The sequence below is a fragment of the Acanthaster planci genome, linkage group LG07 (assembly GCF_054643075.1).
Source record: "Acanthaster planci isolate LZ-2023a linkage group LG07, COTS_SCS, whole genome shotgun sequence".
NCBI classification, from domain to species: domain Eukaryota; kingdom Metazoa; phylum Echinodermata; class Asteroidea; order Valvatida; family Acanthasteridae; genus Acanthaster; species Acanthaster planci.
The window spans coordinates 4,915,790-4,935,659 of NC_141783.1; the positions used below are offsets into that span (position 1 = coordinate 4,915,790).

Consider the following 19,870-nt stretch of genomic DNA (forward strand, 5'->3'; position numbering starts at 1 on the left):
CAACATCAAATGTATGCCAAACCACAACACTGGATAATGCATGCAGTTGAATCTACTGTACATGTACATGCACATGTAGGTGCGGTAGGTGTATACGTGTATGCAAATCTGTGCAGGCTTTTTATGGCGTGGCTCGAAGCAGAAGCCTTCTACAAGTATGTTAACATCCTGAGGCCATCCGGTCATTGTCTTGTGATTGGCTGCCAATGAAATATCGACATTTATGTATATGTCAGTGGGATTTGTTATTCGTTACTACTTAAGGGAAGTAGTGACTAACAATCTCCACTATAATTCACTATAATTCATGGTAACTTACATTCCACTGTAAATTTGCAACTTGAAATAACGTTAGTAAATATTCACTTTTGCCAATAGATGGCTTTGTGACAATTTATGTCTTGTGTCATGCATTATCATGTGGTTTTTACATGCTCTATGTGCATCGTTTTATACGAGATTTCAAACAGTTTTTGGACGTAAACTGCAACACACTTCCATAATTGTCCAAGAAGGTTCCCTTGGATTCAATCTTGACAAGACCAATCCTTGAGTTACAAATCTGTGGCAATGGAGGTTGATGGAACACACCGTAGATTGGCAGGTGACACAATCCATGTCAGGAAAATCCAAAAGCCTGGACATCTGGTGTGCATTGTTTGTAACAAAGAATTGAAATATTGAAATCATGGTCAAATCACGTTGGAAAAGGGCCAACTTACTCTATAAACCTTGATATTTATAATTTTGCTATAATAACTAGTTCATTTCAACCTTCTGGCAAATATGAAGAAAAAAGTTAAATTGAATATATGCATAAATTGAAAGAAAAAATGACCAATGATAGCACCAGGAGACTGTAAAATGCACCACACCTCCCCAAGCCGTATATGCTTGGTGCTTGCAATTTTAGCTATTTTTTTATGCTCCAGTCACCCCCTGCACTAGAGTGCTACAATTTTATAAAGAAAAAAACATCAATTTGCCCTGCAGGCTGTGTACGTTACTCATTGGAAGGTGTCGTGCTTAAAAATCAAATCAGGTTTCATTTGGAGATCATGGAGAACCTCTAAACAGTTGAGCACTTAAACCTGTGTCACATTTGTAAACACATCTTTTGTTAAATGTTAATAAAACTCAAGGCACTTTATTTAGTTCATGTGTTAATTTCTAGATACACAGAGTATGCATTGGAATAGTTGTAACATGATTTCCAGGATGTTTCATTTGGTTTACAGTGTGCATTTACTTGTTTTCAACTACTCGTGTGCTTGTATTCATCGGCTCGTTCTCAAACCTTGAAAACTCAGACGGATACTTTTGGTCTAGGACTCATTGACAAATTTCTCTACACTAAATAAACGTAATAAACTTGATACTTAAATTTTTGCACTGGATTGTGAAAGTTAGGGGTTAATTGACAAAATATGCTATTTAACTGTCATGAAAGTTGATAGCATTTACAGTTTTGTACAGGGATAAGATAAGTTGAAGGAAATTGGCGAAGATTTTTTCATTACACATCCTTAGATTTGTTCAAGGATTATCTTTTCTAATTTTCACCCCAGCCTCTTCAAGGGCAGGGTCAGAGATAGAGGAGGACATAGTAGATTCAGATGATGACAGCATCGTGGTTGGGGGCAGCACTGCCAACCTCAGGATGCCAACTAATCAGGGCTCAAGACCTACATCAGGTCAGTGAATTGCACCCTCTGATTTCAAAAAGAGCATTGGCGGAGGGGGCTGTTTGCCTAATCACAGGATCCTTTACTTTAGCTGCTGGGGGAGGGGGCTGTTTGCCTAATCACAGGACCTCGTACTGCAGCTGGGGGAGGACTGTTTGCCTAATCATGGGAGTCTGAAAGGGCAGTTAGTGTCGACTGGTCTACATGCAGTTTGTGCTATGACTGCAAGAGATATTTGTGGAATTCATCCAATTGGCTAGTGCTGCAGTGTTTAATGGGCAATCCCCAATGACTAATTTTCTTTGTGTGTGTTTGTGTCCATAGCTCGGAAAGATCGAGAGGTAAGATGTGAACTTTTTTCTTCATTTAAACACTGGTTGTGGAACTCACTAATATGGTAGACCCTAATTTATTATTTGGCACAATTGTTTTCTGTGAATGCCCCTCTGTGTCGCTGCTTATGTCCTGGGAAAGTCAACATGAAGAAATACAGCCTGTAATATTCTTCATTTCTGCCCCTTTCAAACACTTTCGCACTCCGTAAACTCTTGGTGACTCAATGTTGAATACCTTGAAATTCCAGTTAACAAACCTACATGTAGGTTGTATGTTGTAAACTCAAAAGGCCAGCATTGATAGCTTCATGTATTTCAAAAGTCCAGCTGAGCAGAGCCAGTTAGAGTGGGAACTCTCTATAGACATGTGTACATCTAATGTGATTATAGAAAAAATGGAAATTCTGCTTAATTCAAAATCAGAATACCTCGGAATTTTTTTACTTTTTTCCCTTGGATTCAACTCAACAAGAGTTGCTGTGCTTTTGTCATGGGGACTTGAAATCTGTATGTTGAAGGAATTCACATGAACTGTCAGAAACAATGTCATCTGTTGAACCCAGGGTTCCTTTAGTATGTAGTAACATTGAATAGCTTCCAAGTTGCCTGGGGAAAAATTCCTTGTGTGACCCAGCTGAAAGACAGTGTGCACACATTTTTGTTTATATATTGATTTGACTTTCCATTAATCATCATGCTCAGTTTTATGTTGCAAATATTTGGGAAATAAAAATGATCTGAGATGCAACTTACAACTCTGGTATCATATAGAAGTTGTGCTTTTCTAACTGTGTGAACTTTTCCCTCATCTCATCACCATCACTAATTATTCATCCTCCTTTCCACCTCGTCATTCATGTTTTATTCACCCTTGTCATCATATGCTGACCAATCACCAGCCCACCTCCAGAGGGCGGCCTCCCACTGGCAAGTCAGGCATCTCACCACGCAATGGTAGCAGTAACATTGACGAATACACAACTTACAGGAAGGGGCGCTTGAACAAGTCTAAGCAGGGCATTTATTTTTAATGAGGTGTTTAACAATTGCCAGAAATGTTTAAGCCCTGTGCACAGTTCTAATCCATTATATAAAAACTAGGTTGAAGTGTGTGTGAATTACTTGAGCTGCTTCAATTAACGGTTAGTATGAGGAATATTGTGAACAGTCAGTGTGCCATTGCCTGGTATAGGGGAAAGGAAAGAAGGGAATCAAATGAGTTGATGGGCACAGTAGCAATGTTTAGGCTAACTATGGACAGAAGGGATAATGTGCTTTGAATGTATGATACATGTTTGTAACCAACTCAGGGGGGGAGGGTGGGTGCTGTCATTGAATGGATCATTCGCTTGATTTGAACATTATTGTCAAAACAGTTTCGGCATACTGTTGTTTCCATTCATTAATATCTTGTCAAACTATCAAAAAAGTCAAGAACTAACAAATTTCCAACAAATATACCCATTTGCATCATAGTGTGTGACACACCCTTACTCTACATGTGTATGCCTGTCAACATAGTGCTGAACATCTTGGAGAACTGTGTGCATATAGTACATCGTACATATCACATGATGTCACACAGAGCACAGAGGCTTTCAGGGATGTTTTATTATACAAATGTGGCATGGTTTTAGGGGAGCTAATATATACTATCCTCACAAATAAACCATGTTTTATTTGTTTTACCATACCTCAGACTTATTAACCACTTTAGCATTAACCACTTCCCACCGGGCCCATTTATCCATTGTTGATTCTGCTGTGCCGGGTGATTTTTCATTGTTTTCTGTTTTTAAACTTCTTAAAGTATTTCAGCCAGGCCTGCCACCTTGTAAAAAGAGCCCAGATTGTGTGGTGTTAGGTAATTTTCTTTTGTTCCCGAAACCTGCTGACTTTGCGGACGTCTTTTCAGCAGGGGCCAGATTAGCGTGTAGCGGTATTGTATCGCTCATCTCTGGAGCGCTTTTGTCCCCAGTGGTAATCCACTCACACTGAATGCCACAAACAGCTTTGTAATCTTTCTAAACAATGATGGATTTCCTCCTCTATTGACAACTGAAAAATGTTGGAAATTCCCAGCAGCTTGGTCTTTTGTTGCGAGTACGGTCTTTTGTTACAAGGTCCAGCTCTTTTGTCTGGTTTCAGGCAGCCTGGCATTAGGTATAAAGAAAACGAAACCCGAAACTGGGTTCCTGGCCGCAAGTGGTATGATAACAGGAGTCTAAACCTAACAATTTGATGAACTTTCAACCAGTACAATTTGTCAACTTTCCGAATGTGTCTATGAATGTAATTTATTCTGTATGCTCTGAAGTCATGCCATTTCATTGTGTACATAATAATTTTTGTAATTTCCAAATCTCATAATACCATCATTTTTGTATGGCTCCAGGTAGAATTGGGGATTACATTTTTATCCATCAAATTACTTTGTCAGTAAGTAATGAAAGAGTGATCAGTTGAGCTACAGTTGGCTGCCTGTCTTTTGCATGAACCACTTTGAGCTAATTATTAATTAGCTCAAATTAGTTCAATTAGTTTAATTGTGACGTGAAAACTCAGATTTGCACATGCTGCGAAATGTCCTTATGCTGAGCACTGCTATCCTGAACTTTCGGGTACACCACCATCTCCCTTGACTCCCAAATTTTTCAAGAACTCTTTCCAAACATTTTAAATTTTCTTTAAATAAAAGAAACATATTTTGGACTAAAGATAATGGCTCAAAAGTGGAGTAAAATCATACGATGAAACAAGGGCTAACATTTTGAGTGGTCTGTGTCATTTGTGGTAAGTGCATGTACATTTGCCCACAGGTGGCCACGTTGATAGGTTGCACAAGTATGAAACTCTATCAGGGAAGTAAAGCCAGGGCCTTTGACCTAAAATATGATCAAAACACAAAATACTGGTGAAACGCAGATGTACCCTAGCATTTGTTAATTAACTCACTGAAATCCCTTATAAATATTGTTTTCAGAAATACTTGCTTGACATTTCATTGCTGACTTCTGACATGTATGTGAACAATTTTACTTTATCTTATTCAAACATTCCTCTAGCCTTTCATGCTATGGTTTGGTGAGATTAGTCAAACAATCACTTTGTATAGAAAAAGGCATGTGCATGGCATGTACTTTGTAGCCTGTGGTGCAGAATGCATAGAGCAAGTGAGTGCAAGGGACATGAAATGTCCCGAGTCAGAAGGTTAAAACAAGTTAGAAATGTAATAATTTCCAACAATTTTTGTTGACCAATTTAACTCCAATTTTTTGTTTCAATTTTTTAAAAACCACCCCTCTGATCATGTGTTGGTATGTAACTCTGCAAGCTGGTGTTTTATCAACTCTTAAAGACTGGTCATGTGATGAGCTCATTGTCTTAGGTATTTGTAATACCTATGTAAAGCTACTGTATAACCAAAAGAAAGCCTCAATAGAATCTAAGTTGTGAGCAGATTGTAAAATACAGGAACAGGACAATAACATGCGCCTTTGATCGTCCATGTGATATTTGCACATTATAAATGTTAAATTATTGTTAGCCTATTTGAATGTAATTTTTTAGATGCTACGTTGCATAGCTGAAGTATGTAAATGTGAGAAGAAAAGAAGGCATTTTCTTGATAGGCAATCTGACCATGCATCTTTCTGATTGATTGAGACATTATGATTAAGCCCTCTCCTTTATTCAAGATTATAAACTTTGACCCTTGCCTCCCCTATCCCTCACAGTCCATCAGGCTGCATTGAAATATTTGCTCAAAATTTAAGAAAGTAGAGCTAAGCCACTTTGATACAAAAGTACAAAGGATGTGCAATTGGCTTCCTGCTTAAAGGGGTGGATTGGGAAGATTCAGGAAGGTTCCAGAAAAATGCAGAATTCTTGTAATTCTTGGTCTCTAAGTGCTGAGTTGATGCAACCTGCATCAAGAATTAGGGCTTAACTTAAAGTTAGTTGTTTGAATTCTTTCCATTAAAGTTCCTTTCCATTCTGTTGACATTTGTTTTGTATTCTTTGCCCAAATTGCTGGCTGTTGAACTTGTCCAGAGTCCAGTAATGGCACGTGGCAGTCATACTACACCACGGAGTAGCCGAGCTGGCAGTCGATCCAGCACACCAAGGATTGCTCGCAGTGTCACAGATGATGATGATGATTTTGTCATGGGTGGTAAATAAGAGACATAGTAGAGTATGTATTTTAAAGTGTACTCTGAGATTACCAGTTGACTGACTGTGTATAGTTGACTTTGATATGGGGTACAATGTTTTTGGACCCTTAGACAAACCATGGCTGCTGGGGGAGGGGGCTGACATATCATTGAACCTTAGACAAACCCAAGGGTGCGAGGTGTCCCTAGAGGTGTTCAAACATCATGGCCTACATTGCAGCAGTCAATAATTGTTATACCTGTCTAGAATACTTTTCCTCACCCGTATGTCTCAAATTGAATTGAAATGACAAGTGTCACAGTTGTTTGAGGCATGCGGACTTGGTGCATCACCATATCAATTTTGATGTGTTGGTTGCATGTGTCCTGCTCAAAAGCAATATCTTTACATTTGAAAAACTTTTTTTTTAGGAAAATCTACCTGTTTCTTAATGCTCATCAGACATTATTCAGAACTTGAACAAAGAATCAATCAACAGTTTAGTATATCAAAATGTCACTTGACTACTCCAACAAGAGTTTATTGTCGTCAATCGTACCATGAATTTTTTAAAGAGCAGAGTTCTCATTGAATCAGGCATGCAACTTTCCCTCAGATCGGCGGATTTCCTTGTTTTTTTACTTCAAACTCATGCCATTGAATGTTGAAAAACACTGTATAAAGTCTGGTAAAGACGGAAATGTCCTCATTTTTTGGCATTTTATGAAAAGGGCATTCATTTTGGTTTGATTTTTGGGCTTTTTTGCAATTTTGTGAAAGAGGCATTACTTCCTTTGGGGCTGATGACATCATCAGACCGGAAGTTATGTTAAAAAGTCTTTATTTTTCAAAATTTCCTAAAAAAAATCAACCGTGAGAGCTAACAGCGTGAAATGTCCATTAGATAGCAGATTAGAGTCCATTACACGAAGTGCATAACTGGTCAACTTGTTGACACAAATGAAGCGTTGATGACAAAACACGCAATATTTGCGTACCAAAATCCCATTTTTACATATACTCTGTGTAGTGGCTTTTATGCAGTGGAACCCTTACATCTGCTTATAACAAAGACATTGCACAGTGCATATACATACTCCGGGCAGTGGCTGGCTCCTTGCCAAACTGTGCGCTGCTGTCAGATCACTTTGTGTGTATACAACGCCCAAAGACAAAAATGTTTTAAATCTGATAAAACTTATTCTGTGCTATTTCTTAATGAACACAGTGTGACTTGTATTGTACATATCCCATTGGGTTAAAATCCTTGCAGGTTGCTTGGAAGGAATGTGTTATACTCATTCATGAACCTTAAGTACACAATCATGATGTGAAGAGGTGACAAATAACGTGACATTCAAGGTGCACTCTTCAAAGCATTATATCACATGAACTACATGTCTGATTGGATTCAAACCTTCCAGACATCTTAGAAGGGGAGTACTTTAGACAAAAATTCACCTCGTGTGATGATGACGTCATCAGGGCACAAGTCAGGTGACATTAAAGGTGCACTCTTTACAGCCCGAAATCTCCTGAAGTACATGTCCCATTGGTTTGAAACTTCACAGATAACTAGAAAGGGAAGTGCTATAGACAGATATTGAAATGATGTGATGATGACATAATCAGGAGACAAGTCAAGGATATTAAAGGTGCACTCTTTATAGCCCTCTATCTCCTGAAGTACACGTCCCATCGGGTTGAAACTTTGCAAGTAACTACAAAAGGAAGTTTGATTGACGAAAATTGACCTGATGTGATGACGTAGTTGTTCAAATTTACAAAAGAATGCGAAAAAGCCCTCTGTTCTGTTGGCAAACAGACAGATAAGCTCTAGTTTCTTCCTCATCTGACCAAAGCCCCATTCAATTTGTGCACGATTTTTCTACCCATGCCTTTGGTCCCTTTGCAAATTTGGATCGTCATCGAACTTTGACCAGTGACGAACCTCAGTGCAAAGATGTGCATAGAACAATAACATCATGATGACGTCATCAAGGGATTTTTTATTGATATATTAATATATTTTTTCAGCCCATTGATGTTGTACACGTCTTCAAGACACAATATTGATAACTTGGTAATGGTTGATCATCATCTAAGTTACACCAAGCACAGACCTTAAAGCAAGCATAGGCCGTGTCCAAAACGGGCTTCCAGAGCTACGGCTAGGTCTATTGTCTCTGTGTTCCCACATATTTCCATTGGAGAGAAGACTTGGACCTAGCTCTAGACGAGATTTGGATGCTGCCATGGTACAAAAATAATGACGTTGTGATGACATCATCAAGTGAATTATTAGCGAATTTTGAACATTTAAATATTATGTTACATTTTTTAAAATCCATATGAAATCAACCATAGCCTCCCACAACATTCTGTTTGCCGCAAGTGACAGCGTAAAATTTGCTCTTCTATTTATCTTGTGTGGGTCAAATCATGTGACATTTCCATCTGGTCGAAACCAGAAGTGGGCGTATTGTTTGAAAGTGGTAATAGGTATCAACTTGTTTTCAACGGTGTTAGTTGGTGGGGGTATAGTATTCTTCAAAACATCCACAAATGACTTCACAGAATTGTTTAATGCCCTCTAGCGACAGGTTGAAAATTCTGAAAAATGAACTTTGAATAGATGTCTGTGGCAAAGCTAGTTGGGATCAGCTGAAAATTGATGTATATAATGATCTTTTCCCAGTGAATACATGTGTGAAAGTTGGGGCCGATGACGTCATCAGAAGTTATAAAGTCTTTTTATTCTTCAAAATTCCCTAAAAAATCAACCGTAAAAGGTAGAAGTGTTAATTGCCATTAATATGATAGCTTAAACATTAAAGTCTATTGCAGTAGGTGCATAACTGGTCTACTTGTTCACACAGATGAAGCGCCGACAACAAAAATGTATTTCGCTATATTTTCATACTCGAAAATCCAATTTGTACATATACACTGTGTTACAATGTTACATTAAATGTGCACTCTTGGAATCACTATCTCTCCTGAAGTGCATGTCTTTTGGTTAAAACCTGTACATGTAAGTATATGAATCTCGATATTTTAAAGCAGTTAGTGATATGCCAACAAGGCACTTTTCTTCAGAACAACAAAAGGCGAAAAAACCCATGTGAAGAAAAAAGATCCTTGTGACAGACACACAACCTCTAGTTTTTTCCTATTTTGTTTTTTAAATCAAAGTTGCATGCCTGTTCAATAGGCTGGTTGGCAGTCCCCAAATTATGTTTTAGACTGTGGGTTGGGGAATCATCTGATATCTCGATATGGTGTGATGGCCAACAGTGAGGATGACATGTTTTGTTGCCCAGTCATGAGATCAAACTGGGCCAATGAAAATTAAGTATTAAAGACAGATGTATAAGAAGACGAAATTGGTTGTAGGTCAAGTTCTTTGACCCGTATGTACAACAGCCAACACATTTACAAACATCAATAAAAGTGTTCATAAGCTGACGCTGACACTTCTGTCACAAAATGGTACAGCATACAGTACATGCTGTTACTTAGGAAATAGTTTTGGCAGAATAAAGAGATTTTGTTGTTTCTCAGGCCTTATTATTTTTAGAATATTTAGGAATATTGAGTTTTTATATAAATCCGGGAGACAATTGTTTTGGAACTTTGGTTAAGACCCAATGGGAGGTGCTTGATAAAACAACACTTGTTGAACTGTATAAAAGAGTGGTGTCATGAGGAATCAAGATTGTGTGTTTGGTTGTAAATCCTTGATCTCTTGATTAACAATAGAAAAGAGCCACAACTACATTCATACATGGAACAGAGATTTGCCCTCTGCGTTGGCTTCGTTCAATTGAAGTTTGATAAAAGATTTTCTGCTGAGCATAAAAGGGTTTATTTTGCCGATTTAGGTTTTTTAAAACATTTGTGATGTGTGTAGGTAACATCCGAGTCTCTTCCATAAGGCAACAGACCCATGGCTCCAAAACAGTTTGATATGTGTGAGCATGGATATTTTAGGTGACCCCATGCACTAGCAAATAAAAAAGGATGAAGTCATTTTAAGCTGAAATCTGCTAAAAGTTGATTGGTCAGTCGTCAGCTGATTGTACTTATAGTGAGACAACCAAATCAACTGACCAGTTTGAGGCAGTCTACACAGAAATTGTGTCTAGGAGTGTTTCATGTAGGCCCAACCAATCTGCATGTATATTGTTGATGTGCCCCAACATGGTGCAGCCCCTATTGTGGTGCACTTTCATTTTTCGCTTGTTGTGTGAGCAATATTTTAGCTCAAATTTCACTATTAGTGAAACTTCATTAAAGTCCTAATATTCTGATTCATACATATCAATTTTACGTGCTACAAAGTTTGGATGAAATTTTATTTTTGCCCGATTTTCAGATTTTTCTGAGTGGCGAAATGAACTCTTTTAAAATGTGCCCCAAAGTAGGGAAAGAATTTTCTGACAAACTTGATGGGTGTTTGGGTGGAATAATGATGGTTTACAAGAATTTATAAATTTCAAAAAATTTTGAAAACGTTTTTGTTGGATTTTCTGAGATTTTTTAAGTGTGCCATGTTAGGGAACACTCAACTGAATTCGAGCCAAATTTCTGGATGTTGATAGTTTTAGATTTCAAATGAAATTTCATGACACTGAAATCGTTCACGGAGTTTCAACATCATGCATTATGGAGGTATAAGAGTACCAGTTTTGAATCAAATGAGTTTGGAGTTTTTCAAGAAAGAAGTTTGTGAGGAAAGTCAAATGAACGTAAACTGCCATGTACGATGGTCAAGTACCTGAGGGTAAAGTACATGTATTCCAAAATCCAAGTAAAAATAATAGGGTATGAGCCAGGTACAATTAATTTTTGTGTACTGATAATCAAGTACACGCTGAGTGCTCAGGTGTACTCAAGTACGAGTATTCCATCACTGGGGCCAGGGCCATGAGGTTGTGTGATATTTTTGCTTGTTCACATTTTGATATTCTTTGCAAGAAAAGACACCTCAACTTATTCTCAGCCGAGCTTGTTAAAATATCATTCTGTCAGTTGGTAAATCCAATTTGATCAACTAGTGAACTCTAAAAGGTATTATTATAGTAACCGTTTGAACAATACTTATTTGTATATTTCAGCAATAATTATGTGTGAATGTGGTGTTATAGCTAGGGAGAATTCAAAATGGATTATGGCTAGAATCAAAAGTCTGATTACAAATGTGCCTTCAAATTGTAAATACTAGAATTCCATGGTGTTGATTTTGACATAAGTATTGAATAAAGCAAACGGTGTATCGTGTGTGGTTACTTGGAATTTTCCCCCACCCCTGGCAAATTAATGTAGTTCTCTAGATTTTTTTCTCCAATGTTGTACATTAAACATTGTTGTCTTCATTGGTTTACTTTATTTTACAAACACACCACCCTGTCTTTTGCATCATCCATGCCATGTAATATAAAAAGAAATACCTTGGTTCGTTTTTGTCTTTCCAGCAGCCTTCTTGCACTGCAGTTTAGGGTTATGGCCAACTCTATAGAGTTATACACAAGTACTTATTCATGTCCCAGTGAACATGTATACATGCCTTGAGTTTCCATTTGTGCTTTCAATCACAACCAGCTTCAGTATGTTCAGGATACATTGTATCTACATGTTTGTGTATCCAATCAGTGCACACAAAACACAACAGGAAAATATCAAACTTGTGCAATGTAAGAATACTGTCAAATGAATCAGCTTAAGTGATTTTGCTGGTTCATCATGACAGTCATCTCAAAGGTAGTTCTGACATTAGTCTGTATCAATCATAATGTGCAGTGTATGCTTCATCTTGTAAAGAGGAGTGTTGAATGCCAGAGTTGCTGAGCAGTGTGTATAGTTTTTGCAGAAGATTTTGACACCTTTGTACTGTTCAGGTTTAGTAATGTTACGCAACTAAATGCAAAAACTTATAAATTTACAGCTTTTGTAGTATCTACTTTATTTGGTTCAAGGCCTTTTTGTTTTGTTTTTGATGTGCAATCTTTAGCTGGAAAATCATCTGCCAAAAAGGGTTGCTATTATTGCTATCACAAGTCACAATCAGTAATGCCCTGTTTCGTTAGATGAGCTGCAGGAAGGTAATTGCATACCAAAAATTACAACACTGTAATCGTGGACTAAGTACAGTGTACTGTAGGATCTGTATGCTTGTCACAAAGTCGGATGATGGTACACAGTAGGTGGCTTTTTATATCTCTCTCACTACATTAGACGAAGAATTTATAGCTGTGGAAACTGACGTGTTTACCTTTCATTGGTCTTTATATTGCTTGGCATCCATTCTGCCTGTATGTGGGCCTTGATAAGTTACTGCCAATGTCATCACATTGTAAACATGTGCATGTGGGCATCCAACACAGCTGCTCACCACTCACGGTGCACAAGATTTTGATTGTATTAGGTTTTTGATAATGACAAATAGAGTCCTTTGAAAGCAGGGCTTAAAGATGTTTAAAATTTCAGTTTTTTAAGTGGTAAGCACATGCACGTTAACAGTGTGATGACATGTTGCAGTGATTTATCAGAGCCCACATACATGTACATTTCCAGAGCTTGGGGTATTAAAAATGTGGCCATCCAATGAAAGGTGGCCAAGTCCAGTTTTAAACAGAGAAGTCAGTACATTGTACTACTCAAACCACTAACATTGAAGCTTAAAATCCTTCTGTTTGAAATGCCACATGCAAAAAGAGCAAAACTTGGCTTTTCTTTCTATAGGAAAAGAATATGCAAGAAATATGGGTGGTGTCGTTCTAATTTCTTTGTTTCATTTTGCAAGAATGGAATACAAATGTGTAACCAGGTCAAGTTCTCACCCTGCTCTTGCCCAACACCAGTTCCCCTTTTCATGCTTTTTCCCAGTGTACCAACTTTCACAGTTTTTGCTAGCTGTAGCCGCTTCGATAGCGAGAATACTTTTAGAGAAGTGCCTTCTGTGTGGTTGCCTCCACAAAAATACAGGCATCTTTGCCGGTTGCATTATTCTGTTGCATTTTGTCCGCTACTTTTCAACAATTACATCTTGTCTTCTGGAAAGGGAGAGAGGCATGAACAGGCAGTCCAAGTGGTGAGTATGACCCTTAAATAAAAATACATGTTCTTGACTTATTATTCAAGATTTTAATGCCACAAATTCTCATTTTTCATGTTGTGTCTTTTCCTATCAAATTTAGGGCCATTTGATTTATAATTGCATTCACGATGTCAGTATTTAACAAAATTATTAATTAATTGTGTGAACTATCAATTTGATTTCTTTGCTTAAATTATTTGGTGACAATTGGCGATTGCTTAAGTATGTTGTATAGTTTTATTTAACTGAGTTATGAAAGACATTTCCCCTCTAAATCATACATGAAAGTCCCTTGTACAAAAATACTTGAAAATAAGTTTGCTGTCATTTTCATTCTTGCGAAACTTGAAGTGAATCAAATCATCACTTTGCTACAATCAGCATAAAACAGACTAAGGGTGTTTCTTAAATAGGAAATTGTGTTTCTGTACATGAAAACACCTGGACATTTATTCAACAAGACTTGTGTGTTTTTAAGTTTGGATCCTCATCAAACTTGTACCAATGAAGGACCCTTATGCATAGATGGTCCTAAAACAATGACGTCCAGATGACGTCATCAAGTGATTTATTATCAATTTTTCAATATTTCTTTCAGCCCATTGACTTTGTACACGTTTTCAAGGCAATATTTTGGTTGTTCAGCAATATGCAAATGTCATCGAAGTTACACAAAAGAAAGACCTTGAAGGTCTTGGAGACCTTGAATAATACTAAAATAATTAAGTCATGATGACATCATCAAGTGATTTATTATTAAATTTATAATATTTAGATATTCTGTTTGCAGCAAGTGCCATTGGGTTTGTAGCTCTATGGTAAAATAGACCTACAACATAATGACGTAGTGAATTGTTTACCGCCGTACATACATTGTGGGTGAAAGGGGGGATGTTGCAGGAACGCCTCGACGTGACACGTCATGTGTAACGTATACTATATGGCGTGTATATCGACCTGACACGAAAAAAATTCCCAATTATCGTCCGAAATGGTCCGTGTGAACTGCTGTGTTCCATTGTGTTTATCAAGCACTCAACAAACGCCAGAGCTGCGTTTTTTGTAACTTCCACAGGACTGCGAAAGGCGACAGATTTCCGTGAGAAATATGGCCATCAAAGCAAAGTCCAAGTGGACCTCTGTATGCAGTCAACATTTTGTAGGCGGAGACAAAACTTACGATGTTTTAGGTTTGCAGTAGCAGGAAAGCTTCTTCGTTGTTCATTTTGCCGGGAAACAACCCCCTCCCACTCACTTGTCCACGGGAAAATCGTTGGATCCGGTACATCGTAAGTTTTGTCTCCGCCTACAAAATGACATAGAGAGGTCCACATGGACTTCGCTTTGATGGCACTTATTTCTCACTGAACTTAATACTTATCCAAATCTTTTGCGGTCCCATGGAAGTTTAAAAAAACGCAGCTCTGGCTTTCGTTGAGTGCTTGATAAACACAATGGAACACAGCAGTTCACATGGACCATTTTGGACGATAATCGAGAATATGTTTTTTTTTCCGTGTCAGCTCGATACATACGCCATACAGTATACGTTACACATAACGTGTCACGTCGGCGCGTTCCAGCAACATCCCCACCTTTCACCCACAATGCACCGCGGCAAACAATGCAGTATTGTGCGTGCGCGTATGCATGCTGTGCGTATGCTACTGTGTGCTTGTGTTGACGCCCAATATCTGCCTGCAACATAGACGGCGCACAGTGCGTAGGGCATGTACTCGGGACTTGGCAAAATGCCGACCACGTGCTGCCGAGAGCAGATGCATTGTACGGAACGCCAAAAGAGACAAATGTTTTAGATTCATCTTCTCTGTGCCTTTTCCGCGATAAGTATAGTGTTTTGTATTGTATATTGTATTGTACATGTCTTATTGGGTTTACACCTTGCAGGACGTTAGGAAGGGAAGGTTTACAAACGGAAATTGACCTCATATGATGACAATATCATCAGCAGATAACTTGAAAAGGGAGTGCTTTAGAGGGTTTTTTTATCTTTTAAATTTGTAAATTGAGTAAATTTTCTGTGTTATAATTCTGCAAAATAAATAAATGAAATGATGTTCGGGGCTCGTAGGTTCTTTCTTCGGGTTCTACAACCGGATTACCGCACATAAGAAGCGTAAATGCAAGAAATACCGCTCTACACCTGGGCAAGATATTTCTTCATCGGGTTTGATGATGGCGGTCCGCTCTCTCGGGGACGCTGTCCACCTTAGCCAGCCGCCTTGAGTCAATCTGCACCACTTGGCGACTGCCCCAGATCCGGATGCCCTGTGTGGGTATCTCCTTCCGGATTCTCACCCGGACTGTAGCCGGCTCCACTTCCGGCTCCATATCCAGTTTTATCTCCAGCTTCACACCCTGCTTCTTCGGTCTGTCTAATACACGATGGCGCCCATTTACCCATGCATTTTTAAAAATTGCATTTGCTCTTACTAAATTCATTTAATAGTTATAATAATAATCATTCTTCAACTTAATCTGGCTCTAGGTGGAAAGGCTTGTGGTAGCACCATGCGAAGGAATATATATATCTCTTATGAGTATGTGTGGTTCTGAAAAGAACCAGGAGCATACTCAACGTTTACGACCGACTACGTGCTCAGTCCGTCACCATGAATAGAGGGATCCCAATACGACGCTTTTAGCGTCGATCTGCGCACTTCCGCGTTTGAAAACGAGGCTGTATGTGTCAGCTTCAATTCTTAATTCGATCAGACGATTGAAAGTAAGGAGTCAAGACACAAAATACATAAAGGTATGTTAAATTCAGACTTTTCAGGCTGCAAATTTTTGTGGAAGAGTCTTTCAGGATGACTCGACACGTGAAATCAAAATAAAGTAATGGCAATTTACCGCGAAGTAACGTAATTGCGATGGTTTAAACTGAAGTGGCACCACACTCACGAACTGGATACTGCATGGACTGTGTCGAGCCGCGGTTTCGATGCGGATATGCGCAGACGGCGCTAATGTGAAATCCATGTACAGCCTGAAATTCCATTTTAACCCGGTTCTATTTACGACTCAAATCTAGCTCTGCCCCTATGACACTGCCTTGATCTGTCCAGTTTATGGGACATCTGACCGTGCATGGAGGAACCACATGCACACTCTACCGGGCCACCGTACGTTGGTTGCTCGTGTGGCCCCTGGTGATTGTGAGTCTAGGTCACGCATACTAAACCCTGACCGCGACTTGAATATTTTTCTCATAGACCAATCGCTAGACTACGCATCAAACTGCCGGCTAGCACCTGAGATTCCTGTGCTGGGGGCCAGCTAGGTGGGATATAGAGAAATCTGCTCTCTGGGAACTGACTTACCTTTTTATGGAGCTGTTCCGGTGAAGAAAGCGCGATACAATAGAGGGATCCCAATACGACGCTTTTAGTGTCGATCTGCGCACTTCCGCGTTTGAAAACGAGGCTGTATGTGTCAGCATCAATTCTTGATACGATCAGACGATTGAAAGTAAGGAGTCAAGACACAAAATATATAACGGTATGTCAAATTCAGACTTTTCGGGCCGCAAATTTTTGTGGAAGAGTCTTTCAGGATGACTCGACACGTAAAATCAAAAGAAAAAATAACGACAATTGACCGCGAACTAACGTACCTGCGATGGTCATGTGTCTTGTGCAGTGGGCTTGGTTAAAACTAAAGTGGCGTCACACTTACGAACCGGATACTCCATGTACTGTGTGGATTCCGCGGGCGCACGCGAGGAAGTTCAACACAGAGAGCCTCGGTTTCGATGCAGATAAGCGCATACGGCGCTAATGTGAAATCCCTCTATCAGCCTACCGTGTGTGTGTGTGTGTGTTTCGTCCATAGGTCTTCTGTTCAGTAATGCCAGTGGTAGATGTCATCACCCTACCTGAAGACCCATCGAGCCCACCGATGTCTGAAACTTCGTCATCAGATGCATTCAGGCGTGTAACAGTCAACCGCAATCTCCGGACGGGTCCCCCTTCTCGAGCTCTGACTGATGACCATGCCATTTAATCCAGTACCCATGCCTCGACCACCCTTATGGGTGCACCCTTGCAAAAAGGCCCAAAACATGTCCGCCGAGCTCATTAAAAAAAGTTATGCACTCAAAATATTCTATATTAGAGAGTCCTGAGAGCCATGAAATTGAGGAATTGGAGAAACTTGGAAAAGTATGATGCGCATCTAATTATGCAAGGTGGTAGCGCGTTCGACAGTAGTAAAATCAACGTCATTGCTAAAAACACCGAAAATTACATTTCGTTTAGCTTTGGCCAACTTAGGTTCCTCGACTCGTTTCATTTCATGGCAGCTTCGTTAGATCGATTGGTTAAAAATTGTTCTCCCAAAGATTTCAAGTTGCTCCGCGAAAGGTTCCCAGATGACAATACGGGCCTGCTTTTAGAGAAAGGAATTTATCCTTACGAGTATATAGACTCCTTTGATCGATTTAAGAAATAAAACTGCCTCCTTTAGGCGCTTTTTACGGCTGGTTGAAGTTGCAGTCTTTTACAAAAGAATATGTACGCGCCTAAAACGTGTGGCAAGCGTTCGACTGCCAAAATCTTGGCGACTACCACGATCTCTACGTCGAAACGGACACTTTACTTTTAGCAGGCGTATTTAGAAACTTCCGTAAAGTCTGTAAAAAGAACCACGGTTTGGGACCTAGCCAATTATTACATGTCACGGGGCCTATCGTGGGACGCGCTTGTTAAACCATTCTGGCGTAGAATTAGAGCTGCTAACAAAAATTGACAAGCGTCTGTTCTTCGAAAGGGCCGTCAAAAGCTTTCGATGGGTTCAAGACACGACCAAATTTACCCACAAGTATATCGCGAAAATTTCACCGAAAGCTTCAAAAGGCTTTATGCTAGAAGTCACTTTAGACTACCCAAAACATTTACACGACAAGCACAAATTTCCCACTGGCACCAGAAAATATTTCAGTTCCCAATGAATGGCTCTCCGACTATCAAAAAGACTTGGTACAAAACGGAGAGAGAATTACTTCTATAAACTCGTATCCAGTTTGGACACCAAACATAAATACGTGGTTCACTACTGCACGTTACAAAAGTACCTGGAACTGGGTTTACAGCTAAAAGAGGTTCACCGAACAATGTCTTTTAAACAGGCTCCGTGGATGAAGAGTTACATCGACCAAAATACCGAGTTACGTAAATTGGCCAAGTCCGATTTCGAAAAGGACTTTTTCAAGTTAATGAATAATGCAGTCTTTGGCAAGATGATGGAAAATGTTAGATATCGCATCAACGGACTTTTGCTGAGAGATTTTCAAGACACTGATAAGTACAAGAAACTAACCTTTAAACCAAACTATAAAACCACTACTCCGTTTAAAGGGTGCGATCTCTCGTTTGTCGAAATGTATCGAACCAAAATAAAGTTGAATAAGCCAATTTACTGCGGCGTAAGCGTGTTATATCTATCCAAAACTTTAATGCACGACTTTTATTACAACACGTTGAAAGCAGACTTTAGCTCAAACGTCTGTCTTTTTTGTACACTGATACAGACAGCCTGCTCGTTCAGATTCAAACAGAGGATTTAACCAATTACCTGCTTAAAAAGCGCAAGTTATTTGATTTGAGCAATTACCCAACGGATCATCGACTTTACGATCTGAAAAACAAAAGGTCACTGGCAAAATGAAAGACGAATTTGGCGGTCAAGTGTGTCGGAAGTCGTTTGTATTCGACCAAAGATGTACTCCGTTTTTAACGGATCACCAAAATTTGAAAAAGGCGAAAGGAGTTACTAAAGTAGTAACCCAAAAACAGTTGTCGTACGAGGCTTATAAAAGGTGCCTGTTTGAAAAAAACGCAGCATTTTAACAACATCTTTTCAGATCTGACAAGCATCTGTTGTACACAGTCTCGCAAAATAAGTCTGTCGCCTTCAGACACAAAGTGTTACATATTACCAAACGGAATTAAACCTTTAGCCTACGGGCGTTGTCGTACATTTGAATCCGGCGGCAATTCTGTGTCTTCGGGTATCACTTGAAGTTCTTTTCTGACGAAACTCCTTTTGGGCTCGTCCGACAAATAATATAAAGTAGGCCCCGGTTTAACTCTCTTACCCCGGACCCGTTAAAATTTACTCGTGCGTTTCTCGATTTGATAGACGTCCACGGACCAGACGGGATCGGTTGCCCTTCTAACGGTACCTCCTTCTTGCGGTACCTCTATTCTTCGCGGCGGGTGTATCGTTGATTGCGTTTTCTTTCTTATTTAAGATTTTAACGTAAATTAAAAATAAAAAACAGTCAATTATAAAACATAACGAGTCAGTACACGGAAAAATTGAACCCAAGCCGCAGGCTAAAAAGTTCCACGAGCCATCAAGGGCGAAAGACGCGAGGTAACAATTACACATAATCCAAGCACAATCGCAGCAAGTCACACGCTACATGTAAAATTTCCTGCGTTGGGAATTGACGACGTTGTAGTGCCCGGTACCGTGAAATTGGCTTTCAAGTTGGGTCTAGACGGGGCTTCAGACGATAACCAAACTATGTACAACAACTTGGCAGGGAACTTAGTCTCCGAACTCAACGT

General features: G+C 39.3%; 1 protein-coding gene across 4 annotated transcripts in view; it reads left to right on the forward strand.

The window, feature by feature from the left end:
* Positions 1-13,032, forward strand: part of LOC110989480 (IQ domain-containing protein E-like) — a 70,409-nt gene extending 57,377 nt beyond the window's left edge. For 3 of the 4 annotated variants that reach the window (XM_022253882.2, XM_087138623.1, XM_087138624.1), the window contains exons 19-21: positions 1,569-1,694; positions 2,010-2,026; positions 2,920-13,032. In XM_022253882.2, coding sequence (XP_022109574.2) covers positions 1,569-1,694; positions 2,010-2,026; positions 2,920-3,051 — 275 coding nt within the window. In that variant the 3' untranslated portion in view covers positions 3,052-13,032. The remainder of the gene's footprint in view (positions 1-1,568; positions 1,695-2,009; positions 2,027-2,919) is intronic. The other variant, XM_087138625.1, reaches the window with a different exon arrangement.
* Positions 13,033-19,870: the final 6,838 nt, after the last annotated feature.